Source organism: Amblyomma americanum, chromosome 1 (genome assembly GCF_052857255.1).
Source record: "Amblyomma americanum isolate KBUSLIRL-KWMA chromosome 1, ASM5285725v1, whole genome shotgun sequence".
Taxonomy (NCBI): Eukaryota; Metazoa; Arthropoda; class Arachnida; order Ixodida; family Ixodidae; genus Amblyomma; species Amblyomma americanum.
Window position 1 is genome coordinate 29,654,702 of NC_135497.1, and position 16,658 is coordinate 29,671,359.

Sequence of the window (16,658 nt, forward strand, 5' to 3'; positions counted from 1 at the left end):
CTGTGAAATGTACACACCTCAGACCTAAATGTGCATAAGTAACATAATGTCGTGATATCTGTCTCAGCTGCACTATTTCGCTCCGACAGCTTGTTACACATATCCTGTTATGCTTGAGGGAAATATGTGTCTTGCTTTTAACTTTGTCACAATTTAACAACTGCTGTCTTTTAAAGAGAGAACCTGCATTCACTTGATTGCCTTGTGCAAATAAGTTATTTTTGTTTGTACACATTTCCTCTTTGAAGATTTGTATTCTTTTTTATGTATTACAGCATTGCAGCTTCATTCTGTTTGAAATCTTGCGTATGTTAAAGAGTGCACAGTAATGGCAGGGGCAGTATGAAATGGCAGATGCATATGGGGAGTGTTCATGCATCTGTAGCAGTGGCGTATCTTCATTCAATACCTGCTAGTTTTCAGGCAGCATGTTGAGCAGCTGACAGTATTTTATGCTGCAAGAAAAGCAGCTTGTAGTGTTGATCGGTTGGTGATGGTGATAAGGAAACACAGTGCATATTGCAGGAGGCGCCATCTGGCATCCGCGCTGTGGTCCAGGTCCCGATGGCAAAATGGAAGACAGGAAACTGGACGACTCCCAAAAAGACGCGGTTGCCGAGGAGCAGGTGAGGTCTCTTGTCTGCTGCCTGTCGCTGCAGAGCACCCCGCATGTTCTCCACTATTGCTGTTGGCTCTGTCGAGTTTGGTAGGGCCTTGCTTGTTGCATGAAATGTCTGCACCAAGCATCAGTGTTGAAAGTAGCGGCTGGAAACACGCAACACAGCTGAAGTTGAATTTTTTCATAGTGTTTTTATCTGTAATTTTGTTCAGAATGCCTCTTTTTTTCTAAGATAACTTCTGTACTCCTGTCGCTTGGCCTCCTCAAACTCCGGTCATCAAAAGGAATGCAAAGCTTCCAAGCAAGTTTGTTCTAAGAGAATAGAGAACGGTGTCACCTGGCCTGTTTGGAACTTTCTGCTATTGCCACCATTGGACCATTATGTGCTGCTTGTTTCTAGTTTACACAATCGAAAATGATTTTTAAATAGAACCAAACAGTTATTGTGCAGGTTCTGTCTGTACAGAACAGGTCAAATGCAGCGAGTCTTGAGGCAAGAAATTGTGTTATTGAAAAGCTGTTTCCTTAACACAGCAGTGCTCACTTTTGTACACACTGGGCTGTTTGGGCCAGCAAGGACTGCCATGCAACACTGCATGCTACATCTTCTGGGTAAGAGCCCTCTGAGGTTAAGGTAGTTAGATGGGGCCATGTGACAGGGGTATTACTATCTTCTTGAGGCCTTCAGGAACCGAACGAAAAATTGAATACATATAAGTAGCTGCTTATGTCACTTTTATAGAACTGGGACTGCAAGAATGCAGTGGATGCATTTGCAGTGCAGTTAAGATGGACAGAATTTTTTGAGCTCAAACCTCTGTCTTCATTTCTATCACTGAGAACGCGCACGTACAGGGTCGTGCACTTCCAGTTTGAGCACTGCTCCGGGCAGCCGGTGTAAAGCCAGCGCTCGGTGCAGCGCCTCTCTCGGGCGCCTGGGTAACTAGTGTGCAGGCGCAGTGGAAACCATAGGCGTGGCTTTTGCCGCGCCGTAGCCAGCACCGCTGGATTAGGCTCTCTTTGCAGTGAAGATTACTTTCGCATTGAGCGCGCAAAGCGCCCGGGGGATTACTGTTTTTGACACAGCAGCTTTGAAGCCCAGCACCTGCATGTGGTTTAGAGCTGCATCCATTGTGGCAAAGGCGTTTCTTTATCGTTTCTTCTTGCAATCAACACGTAATAAAAGGCTGATACGGAGAAAAACAAAACCTTGTTCAAGTGTGAGTTCAAGTGGTTTAATCTGAGGCCACCACCATTGCTTAGCTGCAATATTTTATAATTTGAAGCACTTAGTGCCCAGCGGCCAGAATAGGCCGGCGATCCACGAGTGCTTTCATCTGCTCAAAATGCCACGCCGCAGTACAATGCCGGTGCTTAATTATATTGAATGCCAATACAGGTGCAGGTTAGGCGAAATTTTTTTATTTGGTTATTTAGCTTAACACAGAATAGGCTAAACTGCTAGGGAGCTTCATGATTTTGTTAAAGAAACTCCTGAAGATATCACACAGCAATGCATTTGTGCGGAAATGATTTTCAGTGGTCTCTACGCCGGCCTTGGTTGCTGCTCATATGCGGCCACTGTTCCGCCGCATGTGAGCAAAACATGCCCATGCTTTTCTTTCACTCTTTCTTTTTGACGATTCTTACGGTGCAGTGTTGGTGTTAATACTGGCTTTGTATTAATCTCCCTCCAGGGCAGCGCGCCATATATTTAACACTGACATTGCCGAGCGGCGCTTTGAGTGGATGAAAGCATCCCTGAGTCGCTGGCTTATTCTGGCTGCTGGGCAAGAAGTGCTTGAAATTATAAAATATTGCAGCTAAGTAGTGGCGGTGACCTCCGAATAAACTGCTTGAACTCACACTTGAACTAAGTTTTTCTTCTTACCAGCCTTTCATTACGTGTTCATTGCAAGAAGAAATCATAAGGGAAAGCCTTTGCCACCGTGGATGCAGCTCTCAACCACGCGCAGGTGCTGGGCTTTTAAGCGGCTTTGTCTGAAACAGTAATCCCCTGGGTGCTTTGCGTGCTCAATGCGAAAATGATCGCCACTGCAAGGCGAGCTCAATCCAGCAGTGCTGGCGCGCTGTAGCAGATGACGCGGCGAAGGCCACGCCTATGGTTTCCACTGCGCCTGCACGCTAGTTACCCAGGCTCCTGGGAGAGGCCCTGCGTGGAGCGCTGGCTGCCCAGAGCCGTGGTCAAACTGGAAGTGGACGACCCTGTACCTGTGTGTGTGCCTGTGTATTTTGGCGGGGGGGGGGGTTCAGTTTTTGTGCAGGTTGTATTGCTTGCAAGAGAGGCCATCTCAGCCCCCTTGTGTTGTAGTTTCTGCTATGCTGCTTCTGCTATTCAGCTGGCACATACAGTCGACGACCGATTGTTTGCACTCTCTAGGGTCTGCAAAAACATCCGAAAGGTTGGGCCATCCAAAATACCATATAATGCAGAATATAGGCCGAGGCGGAATATAGGTCGCCCCCCTTACCTTGAAGCAAAGAAGTAAATATTAAAATTATAAGGCAAAAACTTCGTTTTATTTACTGCTGCCACCAGACTCGTCGCCTACTCATTCTTCCGAGTCATGCTGCTGCCCGAGATGGATAACATAGCGCTAAAATTCGACCGCTTGTCCTCGTATGCCTCTGGCAGCTTCTGGGAGATTGGTGTGCTCCGGTGAAGCGCGAATCCTTTGCGTTGGCATGAAGCGACGAACCCATTAAGTGGAGCCCTTGAATTGCTCCTTGGACAGTCCGGATTCACGGGCGAGCTTGATAGCTTTGATGCGGATGAGTTCTGCTGTCACTGGCAAGAATCTGGCTCGATGCTCGCGGATGAAATCTGCCACTGTGTCTTCGAGCTCAGGGTGCACCGCACGGTGCCTGCAAAAGGACGTCTTCCGTGCGTTGCAGGCAGACAGCTTGACTTTCTGCGTTCACCAGTATCGAACACTTTTCTCTGAGACGACAAAGTGTCGCTGGGTGGACATGTGCCAATACACTCCACCACATTCAACCACTTTCTTTTTAAACGCCAAGGTGAACTGATGTTGAGTACCAGTCTTCATTTTGAAATAATACGTTGCAACACCAGGAACGATTACTGCATAAAAAGGGAAGATGGCGTCGGTCCAACTGTGGCATCAACGTTGGGCCGCATCGGTCAGCACGGAAGCAATAACAATGCGGATGCCAAAAGGTCTGTGGCTCCCACATGATGCCAGACGACTATTCAGGTTGTGCCAAGGGCCGGTATATAAGTCGAAGGGTGACCTTCTTAATAATATCTTTTGGAAAAAACCTTGACCTATATTCCGCTCTATACGGTACCAAATTTCACCAAAAAAACCATTTTGACTTGTAGATATGCAAGAGGAAGGAGTGGGTAGATTTGTGTACATTCTGAGCTTATCATGATGAAATCTCGCTGCGGTTCATGTACACAGACAGGCAGCAGCCGCTTTTAGAAGCTCAGTGTACGATGGCTGTACTGCTGTCAGCATGTCGCCGACAAATGCATGGGTTGGTAGAAAGGCTAGGTGCGAAAGTGAACCCGCCACTGTGGGCACAGCACAGTGTCCGCACTACGAAGGGACCGGAACAACGAGAAGATTGCGAAACGATAAGAACCGACAAACGGCCGAAGCAAGCGCTCCGTTGGAGTTGGCCTTCGTAATTAGGCCTAGATACTAGAGCCAGGATCAAAACGCCAGTTGCTGACGGTTTTACAATAGGAAAAGCGGGGCTGTGGTGCATTTTGCCGTGGGTATGCTCACCTAGCTTTGAAAAGCACCGTTGTTTTCTTCCGCTCACTGTCTCCGTGAAGCTGTATGCCTCCCACGTGCTTTGTTGCTACTTCTTCCCTTATTCAGGATGAAAGACTAGGCATAGATGAATTTTTCAAAGTGTAACTGCTGTTCAAGCCTGTGCAGCGGACGATGTCCAAGAACAGTACAAATTCGAGACGATGTGGGCTCAAGGTGTGCTGACCCACAGAAAATGTTAGCTGCGCCGTTTAAGAGGCACTCTTTTAGCTTGAATTTCATTTTGTTCGACCAAGTTTTCAATCTCTCCTGCAGTTTAAATTAATGAGGTTTCACTGTACACATTATAGTATAGTGGCCTTGGTATTGGCGCAAACTGTCAGTCGCGATTGATCCAGAATTTCAGGCGTTCCTACACATTGGCCATGTCATGGTGCCGCGACGAAGTCCGAATAATCAAGCATGTCCGGGGAAATCTGCGGTCCGAATTTTCGGTTGGCAACTGTACATGCAGTCCTTGCATTCTGTTTGATTGTGACAGATTTGTCGATTAGCATATTTTCCAGCATTTCTGTGCTGTCTTGGTACCTACATCAGTCAAGTGGCACGTTCTGCATCCTGTTTGCACTGTGAGGGCATTGGAGTTGAACTTGAAAGTTTATTTGTGATTCCAAAAGAAGTTGCAAGGACATACAGCGAGAGAGCCCAAGGTACAAGACCGCAGGTGGGACCTCCCATGTGAATAAATTGCAATACACAACTAATCAGAGAACAAAAGCTACAAAGAACAAAGAATATCAATCTGTACGAATCATATTGCGAAGGAACAGACAATAAATAGCAAGGCACATAGCACAAAGTGCAAAACCGACAGATTTAAATACAAGGAAAAGATTACAGAATAAAATACAATTACACACTTTAAGATACTGTGATGCAAAGCATAAATAACACTGTTGTAATGAAAATCGTGTATTAAGAAGGAAAAATTTTAATTTGTACTTAAACAAAGAAAGAATATTAGCTTGCTGGATGTCCGAATTTAAAGAGTTCCAATATGATGGGATAGAAAATTGAAGGCATTGTTTACCATAGTTAGTTCTGACCTTAGGTAATAGAAAGTTATTAAGCAGCGTGAACCATGTGACGTCGCTGTTTATGATCATGTCGGGGGGCAGGATGCTTAGTGGGAGTTGACGGTAAAAAAAATCGTAAAAAATAGTATACTGATATTACAAAAATAAAGGGCGTAGATAGGTAGAACTTTTAGATCCATGAACAAAATGCACGTGGGTGAGGTTCAGGGAGAAGAGGTTATGATGCGTATGGCTTGTTTAACTTAACAAAACTTCACAGGCTTATGTAGTTTTTTTTGTTCAGATTCCAAAAATGCTGTTACTTTTTGCTTGGGCCAGTTAGTTCCTACGATATTTACAAAAAATGCTCTAAAGTTTGTGAAAACAATAGTAAAATAACCCCTTAACAAAAACTTATTATTAATGCATTGCTAGCTGCTAGAAAGAATAATGAACACAATGTTGCAAGGACTTCTATTAATGGCTGATTATTTTGTACTTTATTGTACATTGAATTTTAGTGGCCTAAACATGGCAGCACAGTGGCAATACAAAGTGCCTGTCGAGAACTTAAAGCAAAAATCAAGATATCTGCTTGCAACATTCTGTGCTCCACATATTTGGCTTCATGGTGCAAAAATATTGCTTTATCTTCAGTAGATGTTGAGATGTGGGATTCACAAACTTGTCATAAGTCCAAAATTCACATTTCATGACAGGAAGTGAAAAATACTAGCACAGTTGCCCTTGCAAATGGCTAACAAGTCCCAGGCATGTAATCTGACTTACTTCTACCCACATGGCCTTTTTTCCATGCCTGCTGCCAGTTTTTAGATGCGCACTTGTGAGCTGAGCTACATCTTTATTCAGCACAGGTCATTTTCCAGACTGCATTAGCTTCCTTGTTTTTAGTTGAATCTTGATTAAAGGGACACTGAGGACAATGCTATCACTTTTTTCCATGGTAAATTTTTCAAAATGGTAGCACCTGTACGACTGAAAGTGGCAGGAAATTCAATCTAGCCAATAAAAATGCCAATTTCACCACGTAGTAAAAGGCAGCCAACAGCAAGGCCACTTCTCCGTTTTTGTTTTTAGTGCTTTTCTCGGCTTTGAATAGGCTCCGCGACAAGCTGCACTATCAAACGAGACCAAACCGAGCGCATTATGGCAGCTGGTTTTGGATTGCACAGGCATATAAAATGGGCATGCTTTGATGCATCCTTGTGAGTTTTTGCACCGTGGTGGCATATTTATCGGGCAGTTTCTCAAAAATTATGTGAGCCCCGGCCTTAAAAATCACTTGTCAGTGGAAAAGAACTTCTCGAATCTGAATACGATAAAATTGAAAAATCTATATTTTCGCAATTTTTTGGCTGTCTATACCTGTGGCATAGTCTCTTCATAGTCTTGTGACATCCCCTACTCAGTATCCATTGAACCTTATCCATTTGGTGCCTGTTTACGACATTGTGGCTTCTCGCAAACGTCTCTGTTGACGCATACCTATCATCATGTACAAGGCTGAAGGGGTCTCTCGTATTGCAGTCATGAACTATGCCCTGCATTATAAGGAAACTTCACCAGTGCTCCTAACAGTGCGGAGAGAGAGCATCTCCCCTCCCCTCGCCTGGGGCACCATTGTAGCCCCGCTGTCCCACCACCCCCCTCTTCGCAGGGGTCGGTGTTGGAACAGTCATGTTTTGAGCCACACAGATAATGCCATCATCAGAGCCATCGCTTATTATTATATTTGATTATTTTGATTATTTAGTCAAATAGTAAAGTGTTTGATATTTGATTCGATCCGAATGTTTTGTACAGTAGAATCTCGGTGATACGAACACGGTTGATACGAATTTCGCGATAATACGACTTCGTAAAATCCCCCGGCCTTGTGCACAGCGTGCAGAATTCCGGATGATCCGAAATTTCTCCTGCGCCACATCGGATGATGTGAACACGCGAGTCGCGATCGCATCTTCGAGCACTAAGCACGGCCCTCACGTTGCCGAAATCGCAGTCGCTAATCGCACAGTACGCACCGCGAGCAGTGAGCGGCGGTGTGCGGCCTCACATCGCTGGAATCGCTATCGCTAATCGTGCGGTATGCACCGCGAGTAGCGTCACCGCACGGCCACGAATAAATCCCGTCAGCCATAAACAGACCTGCATGCATGCATTTTCTATGCTTCTGCATGTGAATTTTTTTCATTTGGATGATACAAAATTTTGGGTGATGCGAATTTTTTTGCGACCCCGTGAGATTCGTATCACCGAGATTCTACTGTATTTGAAATCTCGAAATATTTGTCTCGAGTGAGTAACGTTTCGGAACTCTTGCTGCGTGTGGTTTTGGTTCAGCATACCTCCTCCGCGATGGCACTGCTGAGCTCAGCAGCCAAAGACCCGACCGTGCTGCGTGCCTGCACTCCCGTGTGTATGCCGTAGCCGGTCTACACATGCTTGCGGCAACAGATACGAGCAGGCGGAAGCTCAGCGCCCAAGTTGTACCTGCCAGGTGTCTGCAGCCGCACTACTCACGGTGTGCACGTGCTGTAACCGCCATAGTGGTGTGCATCAATAGAGAGATTTAGCATAGTGTGATCCGCTTCCGCACGCCGCCAGTGTGCATATGCAAACAGCAGGACAGCGTCTGGCACCTTGTGGCGTCCTCGTGGCAATCTGCGCATGCACAGTGGCACCCCGTGGAAGCAGATTGTGCTATGCTAAATCTCTCAAATTGGAGGATGCGTGGCTTCCTTGACTTCCGCAGAACTAGTGACAGCAGTTCCCGTAGCCGCTCTTCTCCGCATGAAATTCACTAAACAAGCTCGACGTCATTAGCACGAAGAGAAGCTAGCGTGAGACACGCGATGGGTGCCCCTTTTGATGCCTGTTGGAGGGTGGTGCTGCGCGTGCGGTGTGCATGCCTAGCAGGTGTCATTCATGGAGTCACCGCTTGAAAGCAGCAGCTGCGCAGTGACACATTCACAATTAAGAGCAGCAGTTGGAGGCCCAAGATATAGGTCTCACAACCCACAGATACATTGGCACCACATGTAGGCTGGCTCACTGACTGTCACACAGCATTCTTTCCTTATGTCCCGAAATTTCCAGTAAATGGAGAAAAACTAACTTTGGAACTCAGTCTTCCATGGCGTACTTTTTATGCCATAGGCATGTCTTCGGTCCGGTGAAGTTTCAGTTTCAGCACGTGCTTTCGAGCCACCGCCCGTTTCTCTTTCGCTTACAAAACATGAGCAGCACATGCGTTGAGGTGGAGGTTAGTCGACATCCTCAGGCTTGCACATCTTTAGAATCAAGTTTTCATTGGCGTGATTCCAACTGGCCGGCCGATAAAGCCCATCTTGAGTCAAAAGATCGATGGTCGCGTTTAGTTGTGACGCAGATATAATTTGCTGGTATAATTCATGCACACAGAAATGGTGATTTCCACATATATGGCACATCGCATCTACCAAAATGTCGTCTTTGCTGACTGGTATTCCTGTATGTGCTCCCGATATACAGGAACACTATTGCTGATTGCTGACGAGCAGCAGCTTGTGGAGAACCCTTGCAGACAGTACGCTCGGTACAGCAGGTGTGCATAGACAGCATTTCATGCTGTGGAGTAAACTTTTTGTACCAAGTAAATGTCCGTTATTTTTGTAAAGTCCGTTTGTAAAAAATCTCACAAGCAGTGTGGCCGCCGGCGAAAATGGCTGCGAGGCGCAGTGCACCCGACCACTTTAGGCTGAGATTTATGCAGTAAGTTGCGCAACTTCAGTGGCAAGCTTTTTCAGTGGGGGGCAATGCATTAGTGTTGATTCACTCCACATCCATTCCACGAGACGCACATCTACTCGGGTAGCCTCGCAATGAGTTTGCAAGTTCCTGCTAGACAAGGCAACGTTGGGCTCGCATGGAGGTTTTTTTCCTCCTTTCTGTCACATAACTGCAATGCCCGTCGTTCTCATGTTGTGCGCGGAATATTTTTAACACTCGTGTACGTTCACAATGAAGATCGCGGCCGTCCGGGGCGTTTCTGCACGTAGGCTTTTGACTCCTGCGTCTTCATTGCAACTGAGCACCATGTCCGGGGATTGTCTAACTAGTCGATTTTAATGGCCGCGTCAGGGCCACAGATGCCCTTGCACCATGAAAACCCATCATCATCATCATCATCATCATCATCATCATCATCATCATCATCATCATCATCATCATCATCATCATCATCATCATCATCATCATCATCAGTCTCATTCGTGCTTGGCCACTGTTTGTTATAAAGGGGCATAGCTACATCAGTTACTGTTTTCACACTTCGTCGTTTGCTTCAGTCATGCAACATGGTGATCCCGGTGCTCTGCCATTTGTTTGAAAAAATGGAGCTCTTTACATTGTTCAGGGTTAGTGCAGTTTTTGTGTGCACTACAGGCAGAAATGTTGATAATGTTTCACCCACCACAGGGGCTGATCAAAACTGGCCAGGCTTACAAGGATAAGGTGGTGACCGAGTCTGATTAATTGCCTCTGAGTGAGGCAAGCACAAGTGTCCAAGAAAATGTGGCTGAACTGGCTGACGGAGAGGTTTCAATGTGGAGGAGACTTAATAAAGCTTTCGAAGCTTTGTAAAGAAAAGCGAGGAGCTACACATCAGCATATCTGAGCTTTGAGTACTGTGCTCGAGAGTATGTGCATTGTACAGGCTGCTCAACTAAACATTGTATGACATATTTCACAAAGGTGTCTTTTCTTGAATTATACAGCATATAACTTAAAACTGATGACCTCTCAGATGTGGCTATTTGCCAATAGTAACCTTAATAGTGTAGCACATGTTTACATGACACTAAAACTTTTCTGGTGTTGTTTGCCAACCAAAGAGATTTGGAAACTAAAAGCTACATGCTCCAGAGTGCTTCAGAACCAATGTTTTATTGCCCCAAAAGTGCTCAGATTCGAAATTTTAGTGGTTCAGACTGCTCCTGAACTGACATTCCTCTGCTCCAAAGTGCTCCAAATTGGAAATTTTAGTGCTCCAAAAATTGCTCCAAATTGCATATTAACCAGTTGCATCACTAGGCTTTGTCTGGTCATGACCACACGCAGACTGTAGAGGCACTCCAAAAGTTAGAGCATGCAAGCAGTGGGCGAATTAAATCATGGTGTGCTCCTCCTGTGGATGCATTCATTGCAGCGGGTGCAAGTGGTACATTCAAGGAAGTAGTGTTGACCTTTTGATGTTTGCCTTATAAGTGGCCTGGGTGAAGCAGCAGTGCTGCCGGCAGTGCCTGCCAGGGATACTGTTGATGCTTCATGCAAGGATTTATAATTGCTATTCATCAGGGTTGGTGTGCCATGCTCAATCTGTATGCTGCTGTACGCGCCATGGTTTGTGCTTCATTTGGCAGTAATTCCATCGTACCCTTGATGTGTGGTGGGAACAGCCGAAAAAACCAAAACGCAGACACAGAAAGGAACACACAGAACGTAGACGAAGCTGACTGTCAACTAAAATTTTTATCGGAAAATCCGCGCTTTTTGTTTCCTTGTCAAAAAGATCTTGCTTTTATCTCCCGTGGGGTTCGTTCAAGAAGGAAATTTCTTTTCTTGATAGAGAGATGGATGGTGTGCTGACGCACCGCTGTCCTGTTTTCCGTATCGCCAATGCCTCAAGGATCTCACGTGTCAATTTGTCTGCATACCTTTTCATGACTTGAACTTCATGCAACTTGGGCTCACACTTGCGCACTTGTTTGCCTTTTTTGTTTTCTTTACAATCTCTGCAATGCAGGGCTAGATTGCTGCTTGGGGCACCTGATAGCGATGATGCATGTTCTCTTATCCTATCATTAAGGCACCTTCCCGTCTGTCCTATATATTGTTTTCCACAGGCCAGAGGGATATTATAAACCACACCTTTAACACACTCGCTGAATCTTGTTCGGTGTGCGATCTGGCATTGCTGCTTCTTTTGCCTGTTGACTCGAGCACACATGCTCATTGCCTTGTTCGGTGCAGAGCAAACAACCCGGACCCCGTGCCTCTTGCCAATCTTCATGAGGTTATGGGTCAATCCATGAACATACGGAACCACAGCTAATCTCTCCCTTTCAATGCCTTCTTCATGTCCACCTTTCCTTTCTTGCACTCCTTTCACTTTCCGCAGCAAGCTTTCAGCTACGCTGCTAAGCATCAGAACGGGATAGTCCGCATTTTTATGCAGACAAATTGACACGTGAGATCCTTGAGGCATTGGCGATACGGGAAACAGGACAGCGGTGCGTCAGCACACCATCCATCTCTCTATCAAGAAAAGAAATTTCCTTCTTGAATGAACCCCACGGGAGATAAAAGCAAGATCTTTTTGACAAGGAAACAAAAAGCGCGGATTTTCCAATAAAAATTTTAGTTGACAGTCAGCTTCGTCTACGTTCTGTGTGTTCCTTTCTGTGTCTGCGTTTTGGTTTTTTCGGCTGTTCCCACCAAGAAGAATGAACCAACTAGCTCAGTTTTCTACTCTTTTGATGTGTGGTGCTGAAAGTAACTCTGCTTTAACTGGGCTGCTGATAATTTGAACATCATAGTACGCCATCCGGTGCTGGATTGTGCTGCGATGCAAAACAACATAAATATACATATACAGCTAGATGTTCTCAGTAGCATGAGCATGTTCTCAGATGTTCTCAGGTAAGGAAGGTGTGTGAGGAAAAGGGGGGTGGGAATATGCGACTTCTAGCAAGCGTTCAGCAGCTCATTTCTCATTTTCTGGCAACTGGTCGCCACGGTGGCTCAGTGGTTATGGTGCTCGGCTGCTTACCCGAAAGACACGGGTTCGATCTCGGCCACAGTGGTTGAATTTCGATGGAGGCCAAATTCTAGAGGCCCATGTACTGTGCGATGCCAGTGCACGTTAAAGAACCCCAGGTGGTCGAAATTTCTGGAGCCATAGACTGAGTCACTTTGGGACGTTAAACACCCATAAACCATTAACCATTTTCTGGCTACTCTTGCAGCAAAAGTAGGAAGACATTTATTGGATAAAAAATTGTGTATTGTTTCTGGCTCTTCGAGTTGGTTTGAGGCCTTGCCTTTCACACAACTGGGACTGGCCGCACGAAGTGGAGCTGTTTCTGGCATACCGGTTTCTTAAGTTTTACCGCTGCTAATAAACATTTTAAATTGGCTTGTGATTGTGGGTACATTAGGTAGCATAAGGTGGAGGTAGTGATTTTTTTATTTTATTCCTTCCTGATTTGGGCATAAAGGGTTAAAACGAGAACTGGCATGGTGCTTGCTTGTCAAGCATTTTCATTACTACTAGATAACGCAAACACTTTCAGTACATGGTTATGTTACTTGTCATTGGTTGCACATTTCATAGAAAAAATGCGGTTATGCATACTGGGGAAGGTAGCATAGTGTGAAATAAGTAGAACCTTGATGATACGAACCTCGTGGGGTTGCGAAAATATTTGTATCATTCGAAATTTTGTGTCATCGAGAACAAAGGAAATCCTTGTGCAGAATCATGGGAAATGCATTCATGCAGGTCTGTTCATGGCTGACGGAATTTATTTACAGCCACGTGGCCATAGGTCACCACTCGCGGTCCGTACAGCACGACTGACGATTGCAACGTCAGCGATGTGCGGGCTATGTGCGGGGCTGCGTTCCCATGCTCACTCTGTGACGTCGGGGATGTATGGGCCGTGCACCGCTGCTCACTGCTCCCTGTGCATACAGTGCGACTAGTGATCACGGAATTGGTGGTGTGTGGGCGACGCGCCACTGCTCACTGCTCGCTGTGCTTACCACATGACAAGCGATCGCGATATTGGTGATATGCAGGCAGCACTGAGTGCTTGAGTGTAAGGCCATGGTTCGCATGTTCATATTATCCATACTGACACTGGAGGATGTTTGAAAATTCTGCACATTGTGCACAATGCACTCCGGCTAGAGAATTTTATGAATTTGTGTCAGCCATGCTCATATCATCAAGATTCTACTGTAGTGAACAAATCCTACCACCAAGTTCTCTCTCAGTAGATTTCAGCTGTAATGAGGTAGTTTTTAGGGTGTAAGATTAGATTCTTCCGTGGAAGAGAGAGGGGGTGCACATGCATGAATCCTTAAGAAATCATGTGAGGAAATAGCAGCTGTTGTAGTTATATTGGTAAGGCTCACTCATCATGGGACCTATGTAAATCATCGGCTTATTTCTGTTCATGCACATTTCCATCACAACAGCTTCATATAACTTTGTAGTAGTGCATTTATGCAGTAACTTTTGTGCGTTCACTTACTTAAATGATTGCTTATTTGCGCATATCCCATCTCAGTCTGAGTGGTTTCGCTTGACATTCACATAATTCTCAAGAAATTTTTATTTAGTGGGTAGTAGAAAATGTGTGCTTTGTTCTCAGCAGCTTGTGCTGCCCTTGTTTCAGGGAGTTGCATGCTAGTGAGTGGCTGATGGGGGCATGGGGTGGCTGTTCCTTGGCTGAACTCGTTGCTTCTAGTGCAGTGCCTTAAGCAGACTTAAGCCTGATAGGTGTGAACCAAGCGCTGGCAGCACCTTCTGGTACTTGTTTGAAAATGTCTCTTCTTGTGAAGCTACTTGTGTGTTCCGGATGATGTATGGAGGTAGTAAGCTTGAGAGTTACATAACGGCAGCGGTGCCAGGCAGACTGCTCTGCTGTTGCCTGACTGATGTGCTGCTGTAGCTTTAGTGTTGTGGAGCCTTGGCCTGACTTTGTACTTTTGGTGCATGGGCCCCTCTCTCCCTGCTTGTCTCTCTGTTAGACTGTTGGCACGCATCCTCCCAGCCCGAAGAGCTTCCGTTCTGCCAGCCCACACGACTCTTTGAAAATTCAGGTTTGTTGCATATGCATCTGTGCTTGTATCAGTGCTTCCCGAGTGGTAATAGTGATTCATTGAGGTAATTGCGGCTACTTTGTGGCTGAGTCTCCTGGAAGAAGCAGTGTTTCAGTTTAGCAGAATGCACTGTTTCTGTACTTTCCCATTCTGTATGGGCTTACCATTCTCTGCTTACCATTCTTGAAGTGCACTGGTAAACATTTTAAGTCTTGTTTCTAAAGGAGAGAATTGCTCTAAAGCCAGTGTTTTTATCAAGTTGCTGGCAGCACTTGTCCAGTTTATTTAGTTAAATAATATACTAACGCTGTATGTCATACAGATATCAGTCGACAAGGCAGAAATCTGGGCAAGGTGGTACTACTTCGAGATGGGTAGTATGTCGCAACAAAGACGGCAGGGAGGCAAAAACTGCAAAGGTGTTACATTACACTTGTGCTTAGGTATTTATGGAATACAAATTATACAGGGCGTCCCATCTAAAGTAAACCATGATTTTAAAAAAAAGGTTCAGTGTCCTAGGCAGAGATGGGCAAATGCCCTCATTTTCGCCTTTTCTCCCTCATCCCCATTGTTAAATCACTGGTCCTCCCTCACCCTCATCATCATTTTGTAAAATTCACTGGCCCTTTCTCGCCCTCACCCTCTCAATGAGCAGTTGTAACATTTGAGTGAGCTCTTTTTCATTATTGTCGACATGTGCCGATGTTACTGAGCCGCACTAGGCGCCAACGATTGTTCGTTGCACCCGCATTTGGCTCTGTCAAGCCGTGTGTAAGTTCTTTTATGCTTCACACTCCGAAGTTATCAGTAGCCAACAGTGGCTGCATGAAATGAGAGGGACTACACTCATGCTGTTGCTGATCACTGGCAAGAGCCAGGTCAGCTTGGTACTTCTCCTTGCAGGGTCTAAAATGAACTGTGCCAGACAATTGAGGCCACGCAAAGCGCAGCAAAATTCTTCTCAAACCACTCTAAATAGCCACTCAGAGGCGGCTTCAAGATAATTGCATTTAGGAAATTAGGAATTTAGAGAATAAGAGTTATAACGTGATTAGAACATTACATAGATGAGACAAAAAATGGGGAATGGTGAAATTAACGCACTGGGAATACCGGCGTTATGACCGAAAATGCGGCTGATTAAAGCAATACAAAAGTACGGGAGGAGATACAGAGATCGAGCTACAAGGACAGAGGAAGAGTTCAAGAGAGCAGAGGGAAGTGGTGGCTTATCCGTGGAGTGGCAAGGTCAGGTCACATGGGTCACAGCCGGGCTGCAGATGCATGCTGCAGGCAACTGTAGCCTGTGCCTTTTCTAAGCCGGGGCTCTCCAAGACCTGCCAACTTGACTCATGTTGTGATCATGTTTGCACCACAGAGGTGCCGCCACTGGTTATGCAATATACTTCTTGCCATTCAGTCTCTTGAATGGGTTGCACTGCGACTACAAAGCTTGTATCAGTGTTATTGGAAGAAGCTCTTGTACGAAGAAATTCGATGTAATGAGCAGCGAGGTTAGGTCGTCAACGGTGCTGTTCTTCATTAATGGTGTTCCCGCTTGTTTGCTGGCCCGGCGACGCAATGAGGCAGGTGGAGAGGACAAAGTTTTCTTCAACTGTACCTGTTTATTTACAGTTACGTTACAAAGTGGTCAGCAGGTGTGCCCAATGAAAGCTACAAACTCAGAAACTCTCAAGGGAGCCGTAGTCCATACCAAGTGGGATTCCCGTCAGCCTCAGACTATTCAAGAGTATAACACACAAACTACATACAAGTTTAACACTGCACAATCAGCCCAGAACCCGCCATTAAGTGAGGTATCTGTCTCCCGCTTTCATAGAGGCCGGATTCCGCACCAAGCCAGATCTCTGTCAGCCTCTGAGTCATGACTGGATCGGACCGTTTCGTTCGGTCACTGCAACGCAACTGTCCTGGCTCTCTCTCAGGCGCACGCATTCCGTCCATTTCGCGCCAGTTTCTCACTTCTAGCTAACCACTCGTCTTTCTGCTCTCTGCCGAAGCGATTAAACATTACAAAACCAAGGAAAAATTACAACTACTCACGCACCACTTCCACCAACCAGAGCTGAGATAAAGAAATTCCCCACGTGCGTTGCACCGTTGGTCCACCAGCGCCTGGGCACCGTGGCTCAAGCCAAGCAGTGCAAGCAACCAAACTTGTTTTTTGAATGGTCGCGAAGACTCGCACCATCTCCAGGGGCTTCAATTCCAAACGCAATGAGGGCTTCTTTCAGAAGATTGTCATCGCGCAACCCGAAAGGCGATAATACGTGGCCCATT

General features: G+C 45.8%; 1 protein-coding gene across 1 annotated transcript in view; it reads left to right on the top strand.

Annotated features, from left to right (window-relative positions):
* Nucleotides 1-16,658, top strand: part of LOC144112432 (actin-binding LIM protein 2-like) — a gene marked incomplete at its 3' end in the record, with an annotated part of 99,024 nt that overhangs the window by 29,208 nt on the left and 53,158 nt on the right. The window contains 2 exon segments of the mRNA XM_077645272.1: nt 526-626; nt 14,283-14,354. Of these exon segments, the coding sequence (XP_077501398.1) occupies nt 526-626; nt 14,283-14,354 (173 nt within the window).